The sequence below is a fragment of the Pteronotus mesoamericanus genome, unplaced genomic scaffold (genome assembly GCF_021234165.1).
Source record: "Pteronotus mesoamericanus isolate MK-2021 breed Mesoamerican mustached bat unplaced genomic scaffold, CSHL_Meso_final contig_74, whole genome shotgun sequence".
In the NCBI taxonomy this organism is placed as follows: Eukaryota; Metazoa; Chordata; class Mammalia; order Chiroptera; family Mormoopidae; genus Pteronotus; species Pteronotus mesoamericanus.
Window position 1 is genome coordinate 13,466,403 of NW_026555247.1, and position 19,813 is coordinate 13,486,215.

Consider the following 19,813-nt stretch of genomic DNA (forward strand, 5'->3'; position numbering starts at 1 on the left):
CGGGACGCCGAGCCCGGGCAGGCCAGGGCATCGGCGGGCGCCGGGCTCGCGTCCCGACCCGCCCGCTCCCGCAGGAGCCTTCCCCGCCCGCCCGGCCTTCCCTTTCCACGCCGGGAGCTGGGAAAGGGCTGGGCAGGCGACGGCGAGCTCGAACCCTGGGGCATTGGAAAACTGCTGGGGCTGAGTTGGGTGGATTGGAACCTTCTCCCATTTCACTTCTTACCGCCATAACCAAGCCCAACGCCTTTTTCTATCAGTGATCTGCGGGATATAGAGGGCCCAGGAGCGGGGAACCCCTTCCCTGGATATCTGTGGCTTTGTTTGGAGTGTTCTCCTCCGGAAACATGGAGGCAAATAGAGGCAAAAGACGTGCTTTCTTCCAGGGTAGCTCAAGTGTTCTACGATTCCCCAGGTGCACTGGTGCACGTTACAGAACCCGAGAAACCGCAGAAATGCCTGTGTTCTTAGAGTGCAAAGAAAAAAAAGAGGGGAAAGGCTTAAATGTACTTTTTTGTTTATTAAAGCCACGTTTTTTAAATCGTCCACACAAAGATAGTTTTAACTTAAAGTTCACAAAGTTGGCGTTTTAAAATAAGCTTATTTTTTTACTTTAACAATTTAATATTCTTATTGTAATTTGACAGTAATTGCTCCTTTAAAAAATGATTATAACTAGCTGAAGCAGAGCAGAATTCTGGAGAGAATGGGTTTTGTGTATCTAAAGGGATACAATAAAAATACAGTATAAAAAAAGAATGTGTATGTGCACTTTGGGGATCAGGGGAGCGCTGGCGAGGGAGGTGATTTTTGGAAAGGAAGTGGGCATCAGGAAGTAGTCACCCTCCTTTGCGGGAGGGAGGAAGAAGGGGAAGAGGAGAGAAGGAGAGAGCAGAGATCCAAAGAGGCCCAGAGAACTACATCTGCGGTGAGGAATGATAAAAGGGATTGGGGAGGAGAGAGAAAGGAACAGGAGTGGGAGGAAAGAGGGAAAGGGAAGTGGAAGGAAGGGAAGTGAGTCTGTGCACACATGTGTGTGCGGGCCTGTGCGTGGGCACATTGCAGGAGGGCAGCATGCTGAGAGCCTCTTGTATTTAAACCACCCAGAGCTAGCAGTAAATTCAACACCCTAGTCAGCCTTTTCTTTCAAAACTGCCAACAAACTTTTTGCTTATAACCCATTATAATCTTATGAAACCACCATCATACATGTGTGGTCCATTGTTGACCAAAAACATGTGGCGCATGACTATACAGTGTTGAGTGGTAGTTACTTGCCTTTGGGATCACGTGGCTAGCCGGGGGACGCAGCTCACGGCTGCTGCCGGCACCGCAAGAGAGTATCCCGTCTTGCTAACCTTGGGAAAAGATCAAAATTCAAAATTTGAAGCATGGTTTTTACAGAATGCTTATCACATTCTCTCCATTGTTAAGCTGAACCATTGTAAGTCAGCAGCCATCTGTACAGTCAACTCATCTGACAAAAGTACTTCTTAAAGAAACGGGAACTTTATAGAAGGGAATATGAACTGTAGTCTCTATGGGTCAGAGTTCAGTTGCAGATAACAATTCATACTAGCTAGTTAAAGCAAGAAGAGATTTATCTCAGGACATTAAGTTGATTGCATAAGTGTAGGGAGGAGAGAGGAAACAGACTGCAGTTTGTGTTATCAGTAATGACCTCGAAGCCACCAAGTAGGACCCAAGCACTTAGGGAGGGGCTGCCTCTCCTGTAAACCCGAAGCACTGACACTGTCACAGTTTAGCAGCTGCCAAGATTTGGATACTATTGCTGCCAGCTCCCAGAACCATGCCACAACTGCCAGGATCCGTGCCGGCTAAATATTCCTGTACCCTGCTGCTTGGCACCCATAAATCTAGTGGTGGACACTAGCACCATAGTAAGACTGCCTCAAAAGTCCAGCTATATCCACATCCAGGCTTGCTAGTGGAAGCAGCAGACACAATGGCTTCTGCTTCACTTCCTTCATTCACACTCACATAAGTACTGATTGGTGGAACCTAGAACATGTTCAGAACCTTAGCTGCAAGAGAATCTGTGACGTGTGGGTTCAGCTTCCCTCTGCAGTTCAGAAAGACACACCAGGAGGAGATGTTGAGAGATACCCACATTTAGACCAACTCTATCTACGTGGAAAAAGATAATTTTGTGAATAAAGGCAGAGAATCTTGTCTCTTCAAGAGTTCTTTCCTTGGGATCTACCAACGTCTAAATGGTCCACAGATAAATTCAGAGCATCCTTAGACAGGGCTGCGAATAAATTAACATATCTATTTTCACTAACCTGTACCTGAAAGTTAGCATTTCTTTAAATTCTGAGTGTAGGAAAGATACTACAATAGCATTAACAGTACATGTGACTTTGTCAAAAGAGAATTCACCAATATTTTCACATCATACTGTAGTTACCTCAAAATACCATTTATTCTCATCACTAATAGACTTTTTGCTAGATCTTATTAATGTGTTGCTAATGAAGTACATGATATATCACTATAACAAATATGGTATTCTGAGAAGTATTTCAACATAATTGGATTCATTCATAATTCAGTGGCTTATGAGAAGTATTTCAACATAATTGGATTCATTCATAATCCAATGTCTTTTTAAATATTATTTTATAAATTGAAAAGCATTATTCTGAGAAGGGGTCCATAGGCTTCACTAGGCTGCCAAAGAGGGCACTCAAGGGAGAGGTTTTTCATATTGTCACCTCAATTTTGCCTTGGACAAATGAAGCTTGTCCTTTAAAATCAAACTACATTTTAAGGATTCAATGATAACAAATTGTACTGTGAAGAGTTACCTCTACTAGTGTGTTAGTTTGCTGAGGCTGCTGAATCATAGTACCAAGAATTGAAAAGCTTAAAACAACAGAAATTGGTTATTTTATAGTTCTACATGCTAGAGGTCTGAAATCAAGGTGTTGGCAGGCCATTCTCCTTCTGATACATGCAAGTTCCCTTCCTCGCTTCTTCCTCGTGTTTGGTGGTTTTCCAGTATTCTCTGGCATTCCTTGCCTTGGAGCTGCATCGCTCCAATACTCTGTCTTCACATAGCATTCTTCCTCGGTCTGTTCCTGTTGTCTTCCTTCTGTGCATGTCTGAATCTGTATCCAAGTAGCCCTTGTTTGTAAAGACACTGGTCCTACTGGGCTCACACTAATGACCTTAATTTGGCTGAATCTTCAAATACCCTGTTTCCTAATAAGGTCACATTCTGAGATACTAGGGATTAGGACTTCAACTTATATTTTTTTAGGAGGCACAGTTCAACCCATAAATTGTCAATAAAATCAGAGTTATACAGAGTTGTAGTGTTCTAATATGCAACTTGATAACAGATTTTAGAATAAATTCAAGTATAAATTAGATGATAAATATTGAAACCTATAAGAATAATCAATTATCATATCCAGGAATTTTAGAAACGCATAATTTCACAACTGTTTTTTTCCTAAAAATTAATAGGTAATTGGAAAATGGCAAGTCTTAACAGAAGTTTCTTTAATTACAAACTTAGAGAAAGTACTTTACGAGAAGACGTGAGCATTTTTGATCTGAATTCTCCTCGATCATTAGAAATACCTGGTAAGCTAAATTTAAATCCCCAAGTCTGAGATCCAGAAATATGTATTGATAGAAACTTGCCATTAATCTCATTATGAGACAGGTCTAAGAGTGATCATTACCCATCAAAATTTTGCAAAATAGTTTATTCATGGATGAAGCATACAAATACTAATATGGAAAGAAATTAGACATTAAGTAGGAATTGGTATTCTTAAAACTGCCCAATTGTAGTAAAAATCAGAAAACTTAATTGAAATTATTAATGAACTTCAAGTCAACTTGATCATTTCTTTATCACAGTTTTTTTTCCCCCTGTTTTTTAAGGTGCCACAAATTTTAAGAGCTTATAACACTTTCAAACGTTTACTTTATATGTAATGAAAGATTATTTTCTTAGCTTAGTTTATCTTCAAGTATCAGATGTATAGCACATATGACATGCTATTTTTATTTATTTCAAGTTATTTTGAACATTTATTGAGATTTTTATCATCTGTAAAGCTTGGTGATAGGGGGAAGGAAGCTGGAATGCCAGGATTCATACCGTTGTCTATGGTAAGATGAGTAATGCCCACCAAAAAAATAAATTGTATGGAAACTAACCACACATGACCGCTATTTAGTGATTCCCTGGTTGGTGCTAGGCAATGTGATAGACATTGGGAGATCACAAAAAAGTTAGACATGTTTTGTCCTCATGGTGCTTACATTCTAGTAAACAAGCAAATGGCTCACTTCCAATTGGGTGACAGAAGGAAGAGTAAAGATAAAACAACACATAGAGTCACGGAGCATAGAGAAGGAGCCCCAGCATGGAGCATCCCTGCCAAGATAAGACAATAATTATAAATTAGTGAGATGATGTGAAGAGAAGGAGGGAGAAGAACGTTCTAGGTAGAGAGAAGAGCATATGCGTAGGCCTGAAAACACAGGTGCATGGTTCCTTGGAAGAAATTGAAGAGTTCATTGTAGCTGGAACATAGAATATAAGACAGCTCTTTATCACATGCAGAGCTTGGTGATTGGGGTGAAGGAAGCTGGAATTCCAGGCTTTATACCATCATCTAATGGTAAGATGAGTAATGCCCACAAAAAATAAAGCCCAGGAGGGAGATATGCAGTACACACATCATAAGGAGACATATCAGACATGCGTGAGAAGCAGGTTGGGCAACAGCAGTGGCTGAGAAGGTGCTGCCCTTAGGACATCGGACAGGCAAGCCCCCGCCTACCTTTAAGCCACAGCTCCCTACTCTCTATTGTCTAGTAGCTTTCCTCCCTATTCAAAGGACTCCCCCAGGATCTAAGCTTAACATTTCTACAGTCCGTGCACCGAGAATTAGATCCTTCTAGCCACTCAGATTTAAAATTTTACATCCTCCCATCCCTTCTCCAATCCCCTCCACACAGGGCATTGCCAAGGACTGAATTTGGTCCCCTAAAGACTCTTCCTTCCACCCACCCCCACCCACCCTTGCACCAGTACCTTTTGCCATCCCCATTACACCTCTGGCTCCTTACTGTCTTCCGCCTTTCAGCTCACACAGTACTGCCAGGAAATCTTTATGAAGGTCCAGTATTGTGAAGGTCTCCTAGTACCAATCAGAAGCTGTCAGTGACTCCTCATCCCTTTTAAGATTGGTGAAGATCCCTAGCCCAACCTTTCGGCTTTATTTTTATTTGCCCCCGTCACATAGTCTAGATGCCAAACTGTAAGACTTGGTCGTGGCCCTCAGCCTCCAGGTGCCAGCAGGCGCTGCCTTTCCTGATGAGGCTTTTCCCTCCGCCTGCCACATGCGCTGCCGCAGATTCCGCTCTCCAGGGCCAAGCCCTTGCCGCCTCCTGCCCTAAACCTCTCCTCGTTTCCCTGGCAGGAAGAAATTTCTGCCCTTTCCGAGCTCCCCAAAACTGTTTTTGCGCTGTCATTCACACAATTACGTTTTTCTACCTCATAGGATAGTAGTATAGGTACACTTTATGCCTCTTACTAACCTAGGCTGTTTCAGAGCAGGAACTGCCTGTCATTTAGAGAAGCCAGAATCATCATCTGAATTTCACTTGTTTACAAGAAATAATTAATGCTCGGATAGGTTGAGTGATAAATGTTTGTTTGACTTTAATACACTCATCAGTTACTACTGTGCTTTTGCTGTATGCCAAACAGTCTTCTCGGTGCTCATGAACTTGTCTCGTGGTCGGGAAGCTTACAGTGAGGGAAGACAAGTATGGGCGAGAGAACTTGACTTTTTTTTTGTTTTTGTTTTTTGAGCACCCACTAAGTGCCAGTCTCAGGATTCAGTGGCTGTTATTAACGGGTCAGCCCAGATAGAACCCAGATCCCCAAACAACCTCTGTACCTTGTCAATCCACAGGTATCACTGTGACCTCCTTTTACAGCAGTTTTCTGTGCTTTGTCATCAGTAAGGCCTAAACTTCTGGGACTAGATAATTGGTTTAGTTTCATTACAAGTTAGAACGCTAGAAAGGAAAAAAGAAGAAATGTAAATTAAGATTTGTCTAGTTTCACAGACACAGTCCTGCAAAAGTATTCATACAACTTCCAAAATGCCATTGATCCACACACTGGGTTCATTGTGTTATCCACTTATCTGAGGCCAGTTGAAAATGCCTGTTTCAACTGTCAACCTGGGAGTTAACTATTGGCCAATTTCTAGTAGTTTCTGAAGTTTGCCTTCTTGATGAGCCAATGCCATCTAATGGTGAAAAATGGCAGTCCATCGCTCTGGTTTCTTAAATTGGGGCGGGGGGGGGGGCGGCATCTGTTTTTCTTCGTTCTATTTCTTTAGTGTAATTTTCAGGACTATATTGCAGCAAAAATGTGGAAACAGCCCATCACTTTTGTCTATCAAATTATATGAGATGAATTATATAGATTTACTTATATTTTTCCTTATTCCAAAAAAAAAAAAATACTAATAAAATGATATGTATTATGCTCAGGATTGGACCTGGCTGAGTAGCTCAGTTGGTTAGGGTGTTGTCCAGATATGCCAAGGTTTAGGGTTCAATCCCCAGGCAAGGCACATACAAGAAGCAACCAATGAATGCGTAAATAAGTGGAACAACCAAATTGATATCCCTCCCCCCACTTTCTGAAATCAATAAGTAAAAAAATCTTTCAATGCTCAGGATCAAGTAAAACAAGCTAGAAGAAGCAACATGAACCAAGTGAAAGCACTACTTAAAGCAGTTCTTTTGTAGTTGATTATTAATGGTAAAGTGGAAACATCTTCTAGTGATGGATGGGAATAACTCAGTTACTGGACTTCCTGATTTCAGAGTCCATTGTTTCGCACATCTCTCTAATTAAGGGTTCGTTATTCAGTTTATGAATTAGCCAGTCTCCTTTCTTTTCCTTTGCTACTCTGTGATTTTACACATCAGTTTTCAAAAGTGATCCCTAGACCAGAAGCATCAGCATTACCAGGAAATTTGTTAGAAATACAGATTCTTCACCACCCAGACCTGCTGAGTCAGAAAGTTGGGTGGGGCCAGCAACCTGTATTTTTAACAAGGTGATTCTAAAGCCATCAAGTTTGAGCATCTCTGTTAACATCCCTATTAGAAAATAATTGGGAGGAAAAAAGAAGATTTGATATTAAAAAACTTACTTTTAATAGTCCAATTAATTACGTGTCTGACTTTTTTTTTTCCAATGTTTTAGGGGCCAAAGAAATCAACACTAAATAAAGTAATGTTGACTTTTCCAGGCCTTAAGTTAATTGTCCTTGTTTCTTACACGAAAGGACAAAATAGAAGCTCTTCATGATTGCATAAAACACCCTGAAGTTAGAATGTACATGATCGAACTACTCATCTGTAGCACAGCATGGCTAAATCTGTATTGTAAAATTCATTGAGGCAATAAACGCTTCCAAAGAAAATATCTTTTTAAATCTAATTTCGCTATGACTTGCCCAAAGTTGTATCTTTTATATTAAGATTAGCCCAACCATCTGAAGAGCAGGTGAAAGACTTTGATAAATCATATAATTTATTACAGTTAGACTTACAAGTATGTAGCTTTGCTACCTAAACTTCAAGTTCAAAGTTCAAGACATGAAGTTCAAAATTCAAAAACTTAAAATGCAAGTTCAAAAAGGCTTAGCTGAGTCTTTCCTAAAGTAGCAGCTGCAAAAACAAAAATGTAATTGTGTAAATTGACTGTTGCGTGTGGCATCTATGTGAATCATGTGTGAATAATCTTGAAGTTGGATTTTTAAGTTGAGATTTTCTAGATAAGTTGTGATGTTAGGCATAAAATAAGAAATTTTACAGACTCCTTCCTCGAGAACCTATCAGCTGGGAGGAGCTGTCATCCATTGCCTCACAGGACCTCCTGGATTCCACTCATTAAACTCTGTCAAGGTGACTTCAGAACAGGAAGTAATTTCTAAAGCTGCCGACCTTGTGAACAAAGAGTGCATTGATTGATTGTATTTTTGCGGTGATGTTTGACCTTCCCTAGCGCCTCTGCCAAAACCAAATTATTTTCTTGCCAATTACCAGGAAGGCCAGTTTTTACAAGATGCATAGGTTTCAAGGGTAGAATTTTTTTTTTTTTTTAATTTTTAAAACTTTAGTAAATTGGGAATGCCTTTGAAGGACTTCTGTGGTCCATCTTCCAGTCTTTGGATGCAGAGACTAGAAGCTTACTTTGCGTCTTAAAGTAATGTTGCACATGACATTTTGTAATGTGGGGCGACAGAGTGCGTTGCTGGGAGCGCGGTGCTCCAGGATCTGAGGGTTACCGTCTGGGGCCGGCTGAGCTGGGATCGGGGACTCTCAGTCCCACAGAGACCGTCCCGGGGGTGTCACAGATGGGGAAATTAACACAAGTCATCCCAAACACTTCTCTGTTTGCCAGGAGGGGGGACTTGGCACATTCCCCTAGTGGGGAAGGCCCAGAGTCCCTTTGTTCAAAGGCCTTTATTGAAAGGGTTATCAGTGGAGCTAGGTAACAGAACCGCACAGATTATCTCATTACATCAGTATGTTAATGTTCACAGGGAATGGGTGATGCTCTGAAGAAAACAAATGGCAGGAACACACTGATTTATATGGGTCTGAGAGGAAACTAGTAAACGCAAGAGTGTCTAAGAGTATAGGGTTAGGGTCGGTGAATAATGTAAATATCCTTCCCAGCATGAGCTGGCTATAGCTTCTGAGGGAAGAACAAAGCACACTTTAAAGAATTTACTTTTAGGCCTGATTTCCCTGGGAACCCCCAGATGTGGTTTAGGACTGACTCCAGCGTTGTTTCAAGCCTGAGCCAAGCTGTGGGGAGGGAGCCGCCAAGAGACAAGGAGATTTCTTTCGCGTAGAATGAGGACTCCGGCCATATCCAAGCTGAGACGTGGGGTGCAGGCCGTTTTGCCCTTTCTCCATGTCCCCCATTTCTGGTCTGCTAACCCCATTTCTTGTCTGCCTCCCATACCGATCAATGTCTGGCTTAGGTTGTTATCTTTGCATGAGATAACTTCCCGCCTAATCAACAAGCAGCCATCACAGGGCAAAGCAGAGAGGCAGAGCTCCGCCCCTGCCAAGGAGGACAGGTTTTGTCTCCTCAGCTGGCCTGTTTCTCCAAAGCCTCCCAGATTATTTCCACCCTTGGGGCCCTCCCACCTGTCGGCGGAGTTACAGTTCCTAAAACCAGACGGGGCGTTTCCCAACAGCATTTTTCTATCCCCAAGTTCCTTGTGAGAAAAAAGAATTACAGGTTTCATACTTGGGAGAAACTATAGTGATTATCTCGTCCTTCCAGTGTTGCAGCTTCTCCACAGCAACCCTGCGGGAGGTCACTCAGACTTACAGAGCTGTGGATCCTCAAAGGGAAGGGGGAAGGGGTGGGAATGGAGGGCAGAGATGGAGGGCGGCACTTGTTTAGTTTATTTTGCCTGCAATATGCCACCAATTTGGAAATTTACATAAATCCTCAAGGCCCTGTGGAACTTGTAGTGCCTTCACAACCCTAGTTATTACAGTAATATCCAATCAGAAACATGGTGGAGATCAGGATTTCTCAGCCTTGGCACTTCGCCCTTTGGAACCAGATAATGCTTGGGGGTAGAGAAGTGGTACTGCCTTGTGCATTGTAGACCTGTAGCATCTCTGACTCTACCCCTAGATGACAGTGACTCTCACCTCCCCACCCCCAACCCCCAGCCTTCATTAGATGACAAAAAAAGTCTCTAGTCGTTAACCAGACATCCCCAGTGAGAGGGTGGGAGTATGCAAAATCTCTAGTTGAGAACCAGTTTTCTAAATTAAGGATGTGTTTTACAAGATACAGAGTCCTAAGGAAATATCCAAATTATGTACTTTAGAAAAAAAGTAGTTAAAATCTTAACTTTTTTAAATCAAATAACCAGTTCCATGAATGACAGAATGTGAGTACAATTCTCTTGGGTTTTTTGTGCAATGGATGTGGAGCAAGTATTTCAGTCCATCTTGCCTTTTTTAGTGACTATGAAAACAAACTACTGCAATAGGTGCTTTAAAAAAAAATAGCAGTACTATTACATAGATTCCAAGACACACTCAGCTTTAAGATACACACAAATTTTTGTATCTGTTTAGTAGAACATATAGAAAAGTGCACATATATCACACATGTGCTGAATTACTGGGTTTTCACAAACTGAACACCATGTAACCAGCAACCAGATTAAGAAACAAGATTACCGGCACCCCAAAAGCTGTGACATTGACTGACTTTGCTCTAGCAGCACCAGCCTTGATCACGCCTCAACCATCCCCACTCCGTGGCCTGGCTGTTCCCCTCGCAGGGCTCTCTCTGACTTGCTCCCTCCTTCCATTCACGCCTGCAGATACATCCTCTTCGAAGAGCTTCCTCACCGCCCTAAATTACCCTCTACCACTCTGCTCCTGCTTCTGTTTTCTTTACAGCTCTTACTACAACGTATTTTTTGTCTATCTCCCCAACAACTAAGAACATTCTGTTAACTTACCATATTGTTGGAGCTCAGGAAATTGAAGGCATGAATGAATAAATCCAAATTTCAGAAATTTTAAAATGAAAGCCTTGGAACTGAGGATATACCATCATAATTCTATTTACTGAGTGCCTACTATGTGCCAGACATTTGCAATAAAGACACTTCCACATTATTTTAATTTGCATAATGACCATGCCAAGTGGGCCTATCAGGTGGCTTTCAGATATAAGTAACAAAAAGTGGATTAAATAAAAAGAATATTGAATATCCTAAGAAATGGATCAGAGATGGGGTGGCTCCATATCCAACCACTTAGTTAACTTAGAGATGTTAGAGTTTCAGTTTGGCTTCTCTGGCATTTTATGAGCTTTCTCCTCTTGGTCACAGATGGCTGTAGCCATTCCAAAAGGCACATCCTTGCTCAGCAAGTTCCAGAAGCGGGTGAAGAGGGGCTTTGCATATGCTTCTCTTCTCATCGGTGAAGATAATTTTTTCCAGAGTCTCCTGACATCTCATTGGCCGAAATTCTCTTACACATTGTTGTGGACTGAATGTTTGTGTTCCCACCAAATTCATATGCAGAAGCCTTAAATCCCAATTTGATAGTATTTGAAGGTGGGGCCCTTGGGAGGTAATTTGGTTTAGATGAGGTCAGGAAGTTTGGAATAATAGGTATGATAGGCATACAAAAGAAAGACAAAGATAAGACAGTCTTGTAATTTATGGTCTGAATGAGCACACTTTTGAGAATAAAAGGGTTGCTAACAGAGGACGTAGTACCTGCACCACAGGTGTTGTCCAGATTCTCTTGAGAAAGCATTAATATATGGTCACCCTAGAAACCAACACCAGCCCTGTGTAGGGAGCCGCTATGGAAGAGCATAGATGTGTGATGAATCCAATCAGCCACTGGGGCCCTCGTGAGCAATGTTGTACAGTGACAGAATCAAAGAGAATAATAGTTAAACATACAAAGTTGGGGCGCGGGGAGTGAGGCAGGAGTACTAGAAGGTCAAGAGAATGAGGGATCTCTGAGTCGCAGACAATATCTTGGAATGACTGGCAACAATGGAATACTAGCATTGTCCAATAGAGTTAGCTGCAGTGACGAATGTCTCTTCAGTGCCTTCAAGCCACTTACCTCATGTGGCTATTGAGCAAATGAATTTTTCATTACAAATTATTTGTCTAAATAACCACTTGCAGCTATCATATCAGAAAGTGGGCTAGTTTTATCTAAGCCAAGAGATAAGTGAAGCAAAAAAAGAGCAGGATAGGAGTTTATTGTACAGATTTTAGAGTAAACATAACTGTATTTAGTTCTGTGTAATGATGAAGTTCAAAATGTGACAGTGCTTGATAAGAACCAAAGAAAAGTATTGGTGGGACCAAGGACAGTGAAGAATGAAGTCTGAATATGGGTAGTCGCAAGGGACGACCCGCAAGGGACGATGGGAGATGGGGTGGGGGAGGGGTGTCTCACACTAAAGCCCTTGAGGAAAGGTAAGTGGGTTCCCCAAGAACATGAGATGAAAACCACAAGGTAAAGAAAAAAGCATCAGGGAATGGCTGAGATTTCAACAAGAGAGTTTTTTGGTGGTTGTTTTCAGATACTACTTGTGTTCCGAGTTTCCTGCAAAAGGCATTATGGATCAAAAAAGTGTAGATTCCTCTTATTAGGGCTGATCATGGCAGGGAGGCAAAGGGGAAAATTAAAGTTTGTTTCCTTTTGACAAAGGAGAATAGTAGTGGTTAAGCCTTTTGTTGTTGTTTTTAATGTTTGTAATATCTTTGGTTATTCATTGACAAAAAAATTTAAACTGAAGTGAGTGATAAATTGTATTTAACAATAAATAATTTTATTTTTCAGATCTGCTTTCACTTAGGAAATGCACTCCATTTAGAGGTAAGGAACCAAGGGGATCATTTCTGTCTTTTGGACTCAGCCGTAATTTCATGGAAGACAATTAGGCTGTGCCTCAGCCAGATTAAAAATGCACACTCCCTTAGACCCAGATCTTCCCACAGGAACATATATCAAGGGATCTTAATGCACCATTTTGGGGGCAGTCTGTTCATCAATAAAAGAATGATATAACAATTTATGGTACATGCAAGAATGTCTGTGATAAGGTACCAATTGAAAAATCAAGGGGCAGAATGAGAAGTGTAGTATATTCTGTTTTATAGGAAAAAAGACCTTTATACATGTACAACTGTATGGTCTTAAGAAAAGATCATAAAAGATATTCATTTGTCAAGTTGTTAACAGTAACTATGAAGTATGAAAATGTAAGTGGAAGTTTTACATTATAAACTTTAATATTATTTAATATTTTGTTACACAGTTTAATTTTTTAAGTTGTAGAATAATTGTTCAACTAAAAACAAAAAAATTCAATGATCTAATGATGACCAGTGTAAATATTTCTAAATAAAATACATGGTCTATAGAACTATAAAATGAGTAAAATGATAAACCTAGTAGAGTAATCATTTCTGATCTGAAGATACTAGACCAGTTGTTTTGAAACTTTCTTGGATAAAATATATATTACTTATTAAAACACAACTGAAACTTTATAAGATCATTTTCCACATAAAGTTTCTAAAAACTGAAGATGGACAATTTAATCCTTTGCCCCATCATTAAAACAATAAATTCATTAACTGAGACTTCACTAGTTCTAGTCAAATTGATGTCACTAAGGCACTAAGATTCAATCTTAAAACATTTAATAATTCATTTTAAAAATATGAGCCACCACAGAAATATTGAACTTCATTTTCAGTTAGTGGGGGGGGAAATTCTTATCTTAATTTTAATTTGCTCATTTGTATGGTCTCTAAATTATTCTTTAACTTTTAAACTCTTCACTCTGAGAAATCTTTTCTTACTAATAAAAATGGAACCCTACTGCTAGGCTGGTTTGGAAACAATCTGTTGAACGTCTATAGAATTTGCTAGAGTGTATACATTGCCTCTTTGAAAATGAAGCCTATTAAGAAATGTGAAATTAATACCTTGAAATTTGCACAGCTATCTTTAGAGTTTTAGTAAATCACAGGATACCATACTAATGTCTTAGGGTACGTAATAATTTTTATGGCAATATTTGTTGTAGGCCTTAAACTCAAGACACGAAAATAAGCTGCTTTCTAAACATACTCACTTAGTGCGGCAAAAGCGCGCCTGGATCACCGCCCCTGTGGCTCTTCGGGAAGGAGAGGATCTGTCCAAAAAGAATCCGATTGCCAAGGTACCTTCTAAACAGGAACAGAAAATACATGCGTATTGCTAAAATGCAGTGGTAGAAGACTTTTATGTTCTCTTTTAAATTTAAAGAAAATTTAAAAATAAATTTTTAAAAATATATATACACACGCACGCACGCACACAGGGTCTGGCATAAAGAAGGCCCCTTTTTAATTAGAAAATCATAAGCATGTAATTCTGTAACATAACAATATCACACTCAAGCACATCATACAACATTTTAGGTGAAAAGCTCAAGTTGCTGTCCATCTCATGTGAGAAATTCACATACCCTACCGACCACACTCAAGCAAGCTTACTTCTGCCAGACCCTGTGTATTGCAGATGTATTTGAAAACTAGCAAAGCTTACTTTTTAGCAGAAACTTCCAACTATAAGATCCTCTCTCTCTCATTTTGGAAAATGCAACATCATTGGCGAAGATACATATAATCCAGGGCTTTGATTCAGCTAAGAGTTAAGGGATCTAGCACCAATTGAATCTTTGTGTAACAAAGTATTACAATAACCAAAAGAAGATGATACCTATGTAGGGGACAGAAAATTCTTTTTCCTACTACCTTCCTATGTTCTCTGACGGGGGCCCTGTTGAACTGACAAAAGTAAGATTAACAAGAGAAGAAAAAGGTTTAGTAACGCATATATTGCACGTAACCCGTGGGAGTATCCAGAGATAAGTAACTCAAAGGTTTGGTTAGAATTAGGGGTCATATAGCATCTTAGGAAAGGAACAATAAATTTTTAGAGAAGTGACATGCAAAGAAAAAGGACCTTGAGTTTGTAGAGGCAGCAAACTGTGGAAAGGCAATGATATGGCAAACTAATGGTAGAAAAAGGTTAATTAGAAAAGTTTGTTACGTGGATTTCTTGTACCATCTCCAAACTGATAAGGGTCTGAAGTTGTTGGTGATGATTAACCTTTTTGACTTTGGTGGAGAGGGGAGAAAGATCGCCTTTACAGATTTATGTGCTGCTTTTAGGCAAATAGGAGGAAGGCAGAGGGCCTTTTTTTAATATCTGCTGCTTCTCAGTTGCCTTCGCCTCAAAATAAGCCTACACCAAAGTGGCATATTTTGATGTGGCGTATTCTGCCACCCTACACACAAAAAGTAATTTTCAAAATGAAAAGAACTGATACATAATAGATAAGGTGACCAGATATCCTACTTGACATTGTATTGATTTATGCCCATTGTCCTGGCCTAATAACTAATAGTTGTTTCTTCACTCTCAAAGGGTCCTATTTTTGATCAATTATATGGCAGTATCTCGTGTGCAAACCTGAAGCCTTGATTTTTCCGATGAAGGCGTTCTGTGTAAATTCTACCCATTTCAGTAAATGCACTACAGTTCCATCCCATTTTTCAAATATATAGCAAGCATCAGTTTTACCCCCAAAATATGTTACAGATCTGCCAGTTTCCCTCCACTGCCGCCCGCTAATCAAGTCAGTGTCATCTCTGACCTGTGTTAGCAAGAGTCCTGACCTTGTGTCCCTGCTCTCACTCTTGCCACCCCCACCCTGCCATAGATCACTCTCCCAAAAGCAGCCAGAGTGGTCATTTGAAAAGATAAATGAAAGCATGTTCACCCCCTTAAGTGAGGCCCTTGAAACAGCTTCCTGCTGCAGTGGAAGGAGTAAGCTCTTTCTCCCAGCCCACAGAGCACGTGGGCTTTATTGGCCTTGACCTCTGCCCCATCAGCCCTCATCTGCCGCTCTGCCACATCCCTTACTGATGTAAGCTCATTCCAGCCCTCCCGCTTTGCCCTGACGGCTCCCTCCGCTTCGAATCCGCTCCCCGCAGATATGTGCCGGGTCTCTGTGCACCTAGCCTCTGTCCCAGTGTCACCTCCTAAGAGTTCCCTTCCCGACCTCACCCCATCTCTCTGTCCCATCACTGTGTCAGCTTGGTTTGTGGCACAGTCAGCCATAGCCAAGTTTTACTTCATCTTTTCAATGTTATGAATGTCATACATGAGGAGTTCCCTCAAAGAAAGAGCAGCAACATAGCCAAAAGACAACCATTTCCATTTTCCAGCAGCATATTGTTTTCATAAAAGCCTTCTGAAATCCAGATTTTTAATTATGGCTTTACATAATAGTATGTATATAAGCAGTGAAGTTTTTGTTTTGGTTTGGTTTCCTGAGATATCTGAGTCATTTGCACATTCTGTCACTAGGTTTTGCTAAAATACAATGATTCTTTGAGGTTTAATATGCAATAACTCTTCTTACTAATTTTAGTTACACAAATTATTGAGTAAAATTTACATAAAAAGGAAAAATCCTGTTAAATTTCCCTAAATTTCTAAATTCTCTATGTAAAGGTAATATTGTCAACAGTTTAGTATCTTCTAGATCTTAGGAAATTCATAGGAATATGATTACTTACATACACTTGCATGCATATGTATATACAAACCAACAGTTATGCTTACGTAGTTTTATTTTTTAACATGAGTGGAATTATACAGTACATATAATCAGTACATAAAGATCTAGAATATTTATAAATAATTTGTGTGTGTGTGTGTGTGTGTGTGCGCTTGGCAAAAAAAAGAGAAACAGAAGCACAAAGATAGAGAAAGACAACCAGATTATGGACAGAAAACAGAAGCTCAGTGAAAAGCACCCTTGCAACTGTTCCAGTTCACCTTTTCACTCTGGGAGCAGAGCTGGTGTAGGTTATAAACTCCATCTGCCACTCCCTTGGTTATTCTCAGCAGCGACCTCCCAGCCCCAGTGCATGCTGGGAAACCTATGGGCAGAAAGTGTAATTCCAAAGTTGCGGGATGAAGAATTGACAAGGCAGGTCGGTGGTGATGGGTTCAGTGATGTCTGAAGGAGGAAAAGAAGGAACCAACTTCCTCCTATGGAAGTATGGCTTCTTACTTTTCAGAGGATCAAGTGGATTTATGAAGGGTTTTTTTTCACCTTCTTCAATTTTTACTTCTGTGCTAAATTTAAAATCTACCCCCCCCCCAGGTGTACGCCTAAGAATATCTTAACTTTACAACAACCTACGAAGTAGGCAGTAGGACCTCCACTTCACAGATAAGAACACTGAGGCACAGAGAGCTTGAGGAACTGCCTTGTGTCATCTAACTAGTGAGTGGCTGAGATGGGATTAGAACCAAGGTTTTCCGATACCAGCACATCCGCTCTTAAGCGCTTGTGTTCTCCCACCTCCCTCCTATCAACATGACAACTTCGGAAAGAAATTCTGTTTTTAAAATATCAACATGTTAGTTATAGACAGTTTAACTTGAGCTGTTCCTGTTATTTCTATGTTAGATACATTCTGATATTGCAGAAGAGAAAGGAATAAAAATTACATACAAATACACTGGAAAAGGGATCACAGAGCCACCTTTTGGTATATTTGCCTTTAATAAAGACACCGGAGAATTGAATGTCACCAGCATTCTTGACCGAGAAGAAACACCATTTTTTCTGGTAAGAAGAATTTTATATTTATTTAGTGTATAGTTTTTCTTTGGGTAACGGTCATGATTGTCTAGCTAGTTTTTGATATTATGGTCGTTTAATTACCATAGCTTAAATCTAATCTCTTCTATTATTTATGCCATGATTTCAGCTAACTGGTTATGCTTTGGATGAAAAAGGAAACAATCTAGAGAAACCATTAGAACTCCGCATTAAAGTTCTTGATATCAATGACAACGAGCCAGTGTTCACGCAGGATGTCTTCGTTGGGTCCATTGAGGAACTGAGTGCAGCAAGTAAGAGTCTACTGTTTTTATAAATGAGTAACCAAAGTCATTTAACCTCATTGTGTAACTGAACACGAAATCCTGCATCTTAGTGGAGGCTAAGTGTTAACCACAGGACATAAAAACCTATTGCTCCAGGTTTGGAATTTTTTGTGTGTACCATAAGTGCAAAAGAATTTACTTGACTTTTTTTTTTTTTTTTTTTTAACCCTCAGAACAGTTATGGTGACCAGCTGGCTTTGGCCCACCGACAGTAGTTGGCTGACCTTTGACTTATATTATTTCCCCTGTCAGGTTCAGTGACAATGTTGAATGCAGTGTTCTTCATGAACGCTAGCAGGAGAGATTTCTCTTTGATCATAGTGTAAAGAATAGCTGTGCTTCTGCTAAATTGTTGGAATTTTAATAAGCATCTTGTTGTAGCTGTTCCTTCTTCTTTCTCTGTATTCATTATTTTAATCATTATAAATAAGTCTGTGGCCTTCCTGTAGCAAATGTTCAGGGCTTCACCCTGACGTTGTATTAACCTTGGCCCTGGCCTCATCTTGTTTTTCCTACCCCTATAATCCACTCGCACTCATTTCCTTGTCCAATTCAATTTTTTAAATCTTGGTAATAAACTGATTTCGATAAGCACCTGAAATCCTTTTTGGCACAAGCTGGAATAATACGTAAAATAACATAAGAGTTTCATTTGGATACCTTTGTTTCTAATGCCAGATAAACTAGTGATGAAAATCACCGCGACAGATGCAGATGATCCCAGTTCTCTGAATTCTAAAATTTCCTACAGAATCGTATCTCAGGAGCCTGCTTATTCTCCCGTGTTCTACCTAAATAAAGATACAGGAGAGATTTATACAACCAGTATTGCCTTGGACAGAGAGGTAAATAATATTTTATGTTGCTCATCTTTTAAACTCTCCTTTCGTCTTTCAGGTTGTCCTCTATATTTCTTTTGCAGGTTTCCTACTTTGTTATGTATTTCTCATTCGTAAGCTAACTCTTGGAATTATCCCCTTACAGGGATGGACTGTCCGCTATGGTAGCCACTAGTCGTATGTGGCCATCGAACACTTAAAATGTGACTAGTCCAAACTGAGATGTGCTATAAGTGTAAAATCTAGCAGATTTGGAAGGCTTAGTATGAAAAAAAAGAACATAAAGTACCATCTTAATAATTTTTTTGTTGATTATATGTTGAAATAATAATATTTGGGATACCGTGGGTTAAAATATTTTTAAAATTAACATCACTGATTGTTTTGTACTTTTTTAAATGTGGCTGCTAGAGAACTTAAAATTCTTTGAGGACAGCACTGTGGTAGGGCCTCTCTGGTCGGGACTTAGTCCACTAGAGTGCTCCAGATCCATGCTCCTTAATTTGTGGTTCTGTAGTGAAACACCAGGAGCCTCTTCTACAAGTAATAGACATACAGAGTAATAGATATACAAAACGACAGAGGAAGGCAGAAAGGTACAAATAGCGGCCCTATTTGGGTAATAGGACTCTTTGTAAAGGGAAGAATTATTGTGAATCCCAAATTAGAGGAAAATTTGAGCAGGTTTCCTAGCCGGGCTGTCCAACCTTTTGGCATCTCTGGGCCTCACTGGAAGAAGAGTTTTCTTGGGTCACACGTTAAATACATTATGACACATAATCACAGAAAAAGAAAAATCTCATAATGCTTTATATAAATTTACAATTTTGTGTTGGGCCACAGTCACAGCCATCCTGGGCCACAGGTTGGACACTGGTGCTTAAAGGCAATTCTGTCAAACATTTCACATTTTTATTTCTAACTCAAAGGGAAAATTTTAGAAGTAAAAGGAAGATAGAAGATTTTAGAAATGCTACATACATGATTCTAACAAATGTGCCTGAGTAAAATGTTGATGGTGGCGAGAACACTGTGTTGTCATCAAACATAAATCATCATCCAAGTACAGTCAGTATATTTTGTATTACTTGGAAAAATGATTTCACTCTGCCCAGAGCGAGGGAGAGAGTGTGCCCAACTTTACTGTCAAGCTCTTTGTAAAATTAAAGAATTTTATTGCTCTTAAAATTCTACTCTACCTTTTCACATGAAATTGAATGGAAAAAGTATTATTTTGAAGTCATGTGATTTTTTTTTCTCCATAGGCTGCTGTTTCTGAAATATGGAAAGTAGTAATGGCTGTCACTTATTGGGCATTTCCATAGATTAACCCATTTCATCCACCA

At 39.9% G+C, this 19,813-nt stretch overlaps 1 protein-coding gene across 1 annotated transcript in view; it reads left to right on the forward strand.

Annotated features, from left to right (window-relative positions):
* Nucleotides 1-19,813, forward strand: part of DSG2 (desmoglein 2) — a 40,450-nt gene that overhangs the window by 91 nt on the left and 20,546 nt on the right. Inside the window, exons 2-6 of the mRNA XM_054583497.1 lie at nucleotides 12,445-12,480; nucleotides 13,700-13,834; nucleotides 17,147-17,308; nucleotides 17,451-17,595; nucleotides 18,307-18,473. Of these exons, the coding sequence (XP_054439472.1) occupies nucleotides 12,445-12,480; nucleotides 13,700-13,834; nucleotides 17,147-17,308; nucleotides 17,451-17,595; nucleotides 18,307-18,473 (645 nt within the window). The remainder of the gene's footprint in view (nucleotides 1-12,444; nucleotides 12,481-13,699; nucleotides 13,835-17,146; nucleotides 17,309-17,450; nucleotides 17,596-18,306; nucleotides 18,474-19,813) is intronic.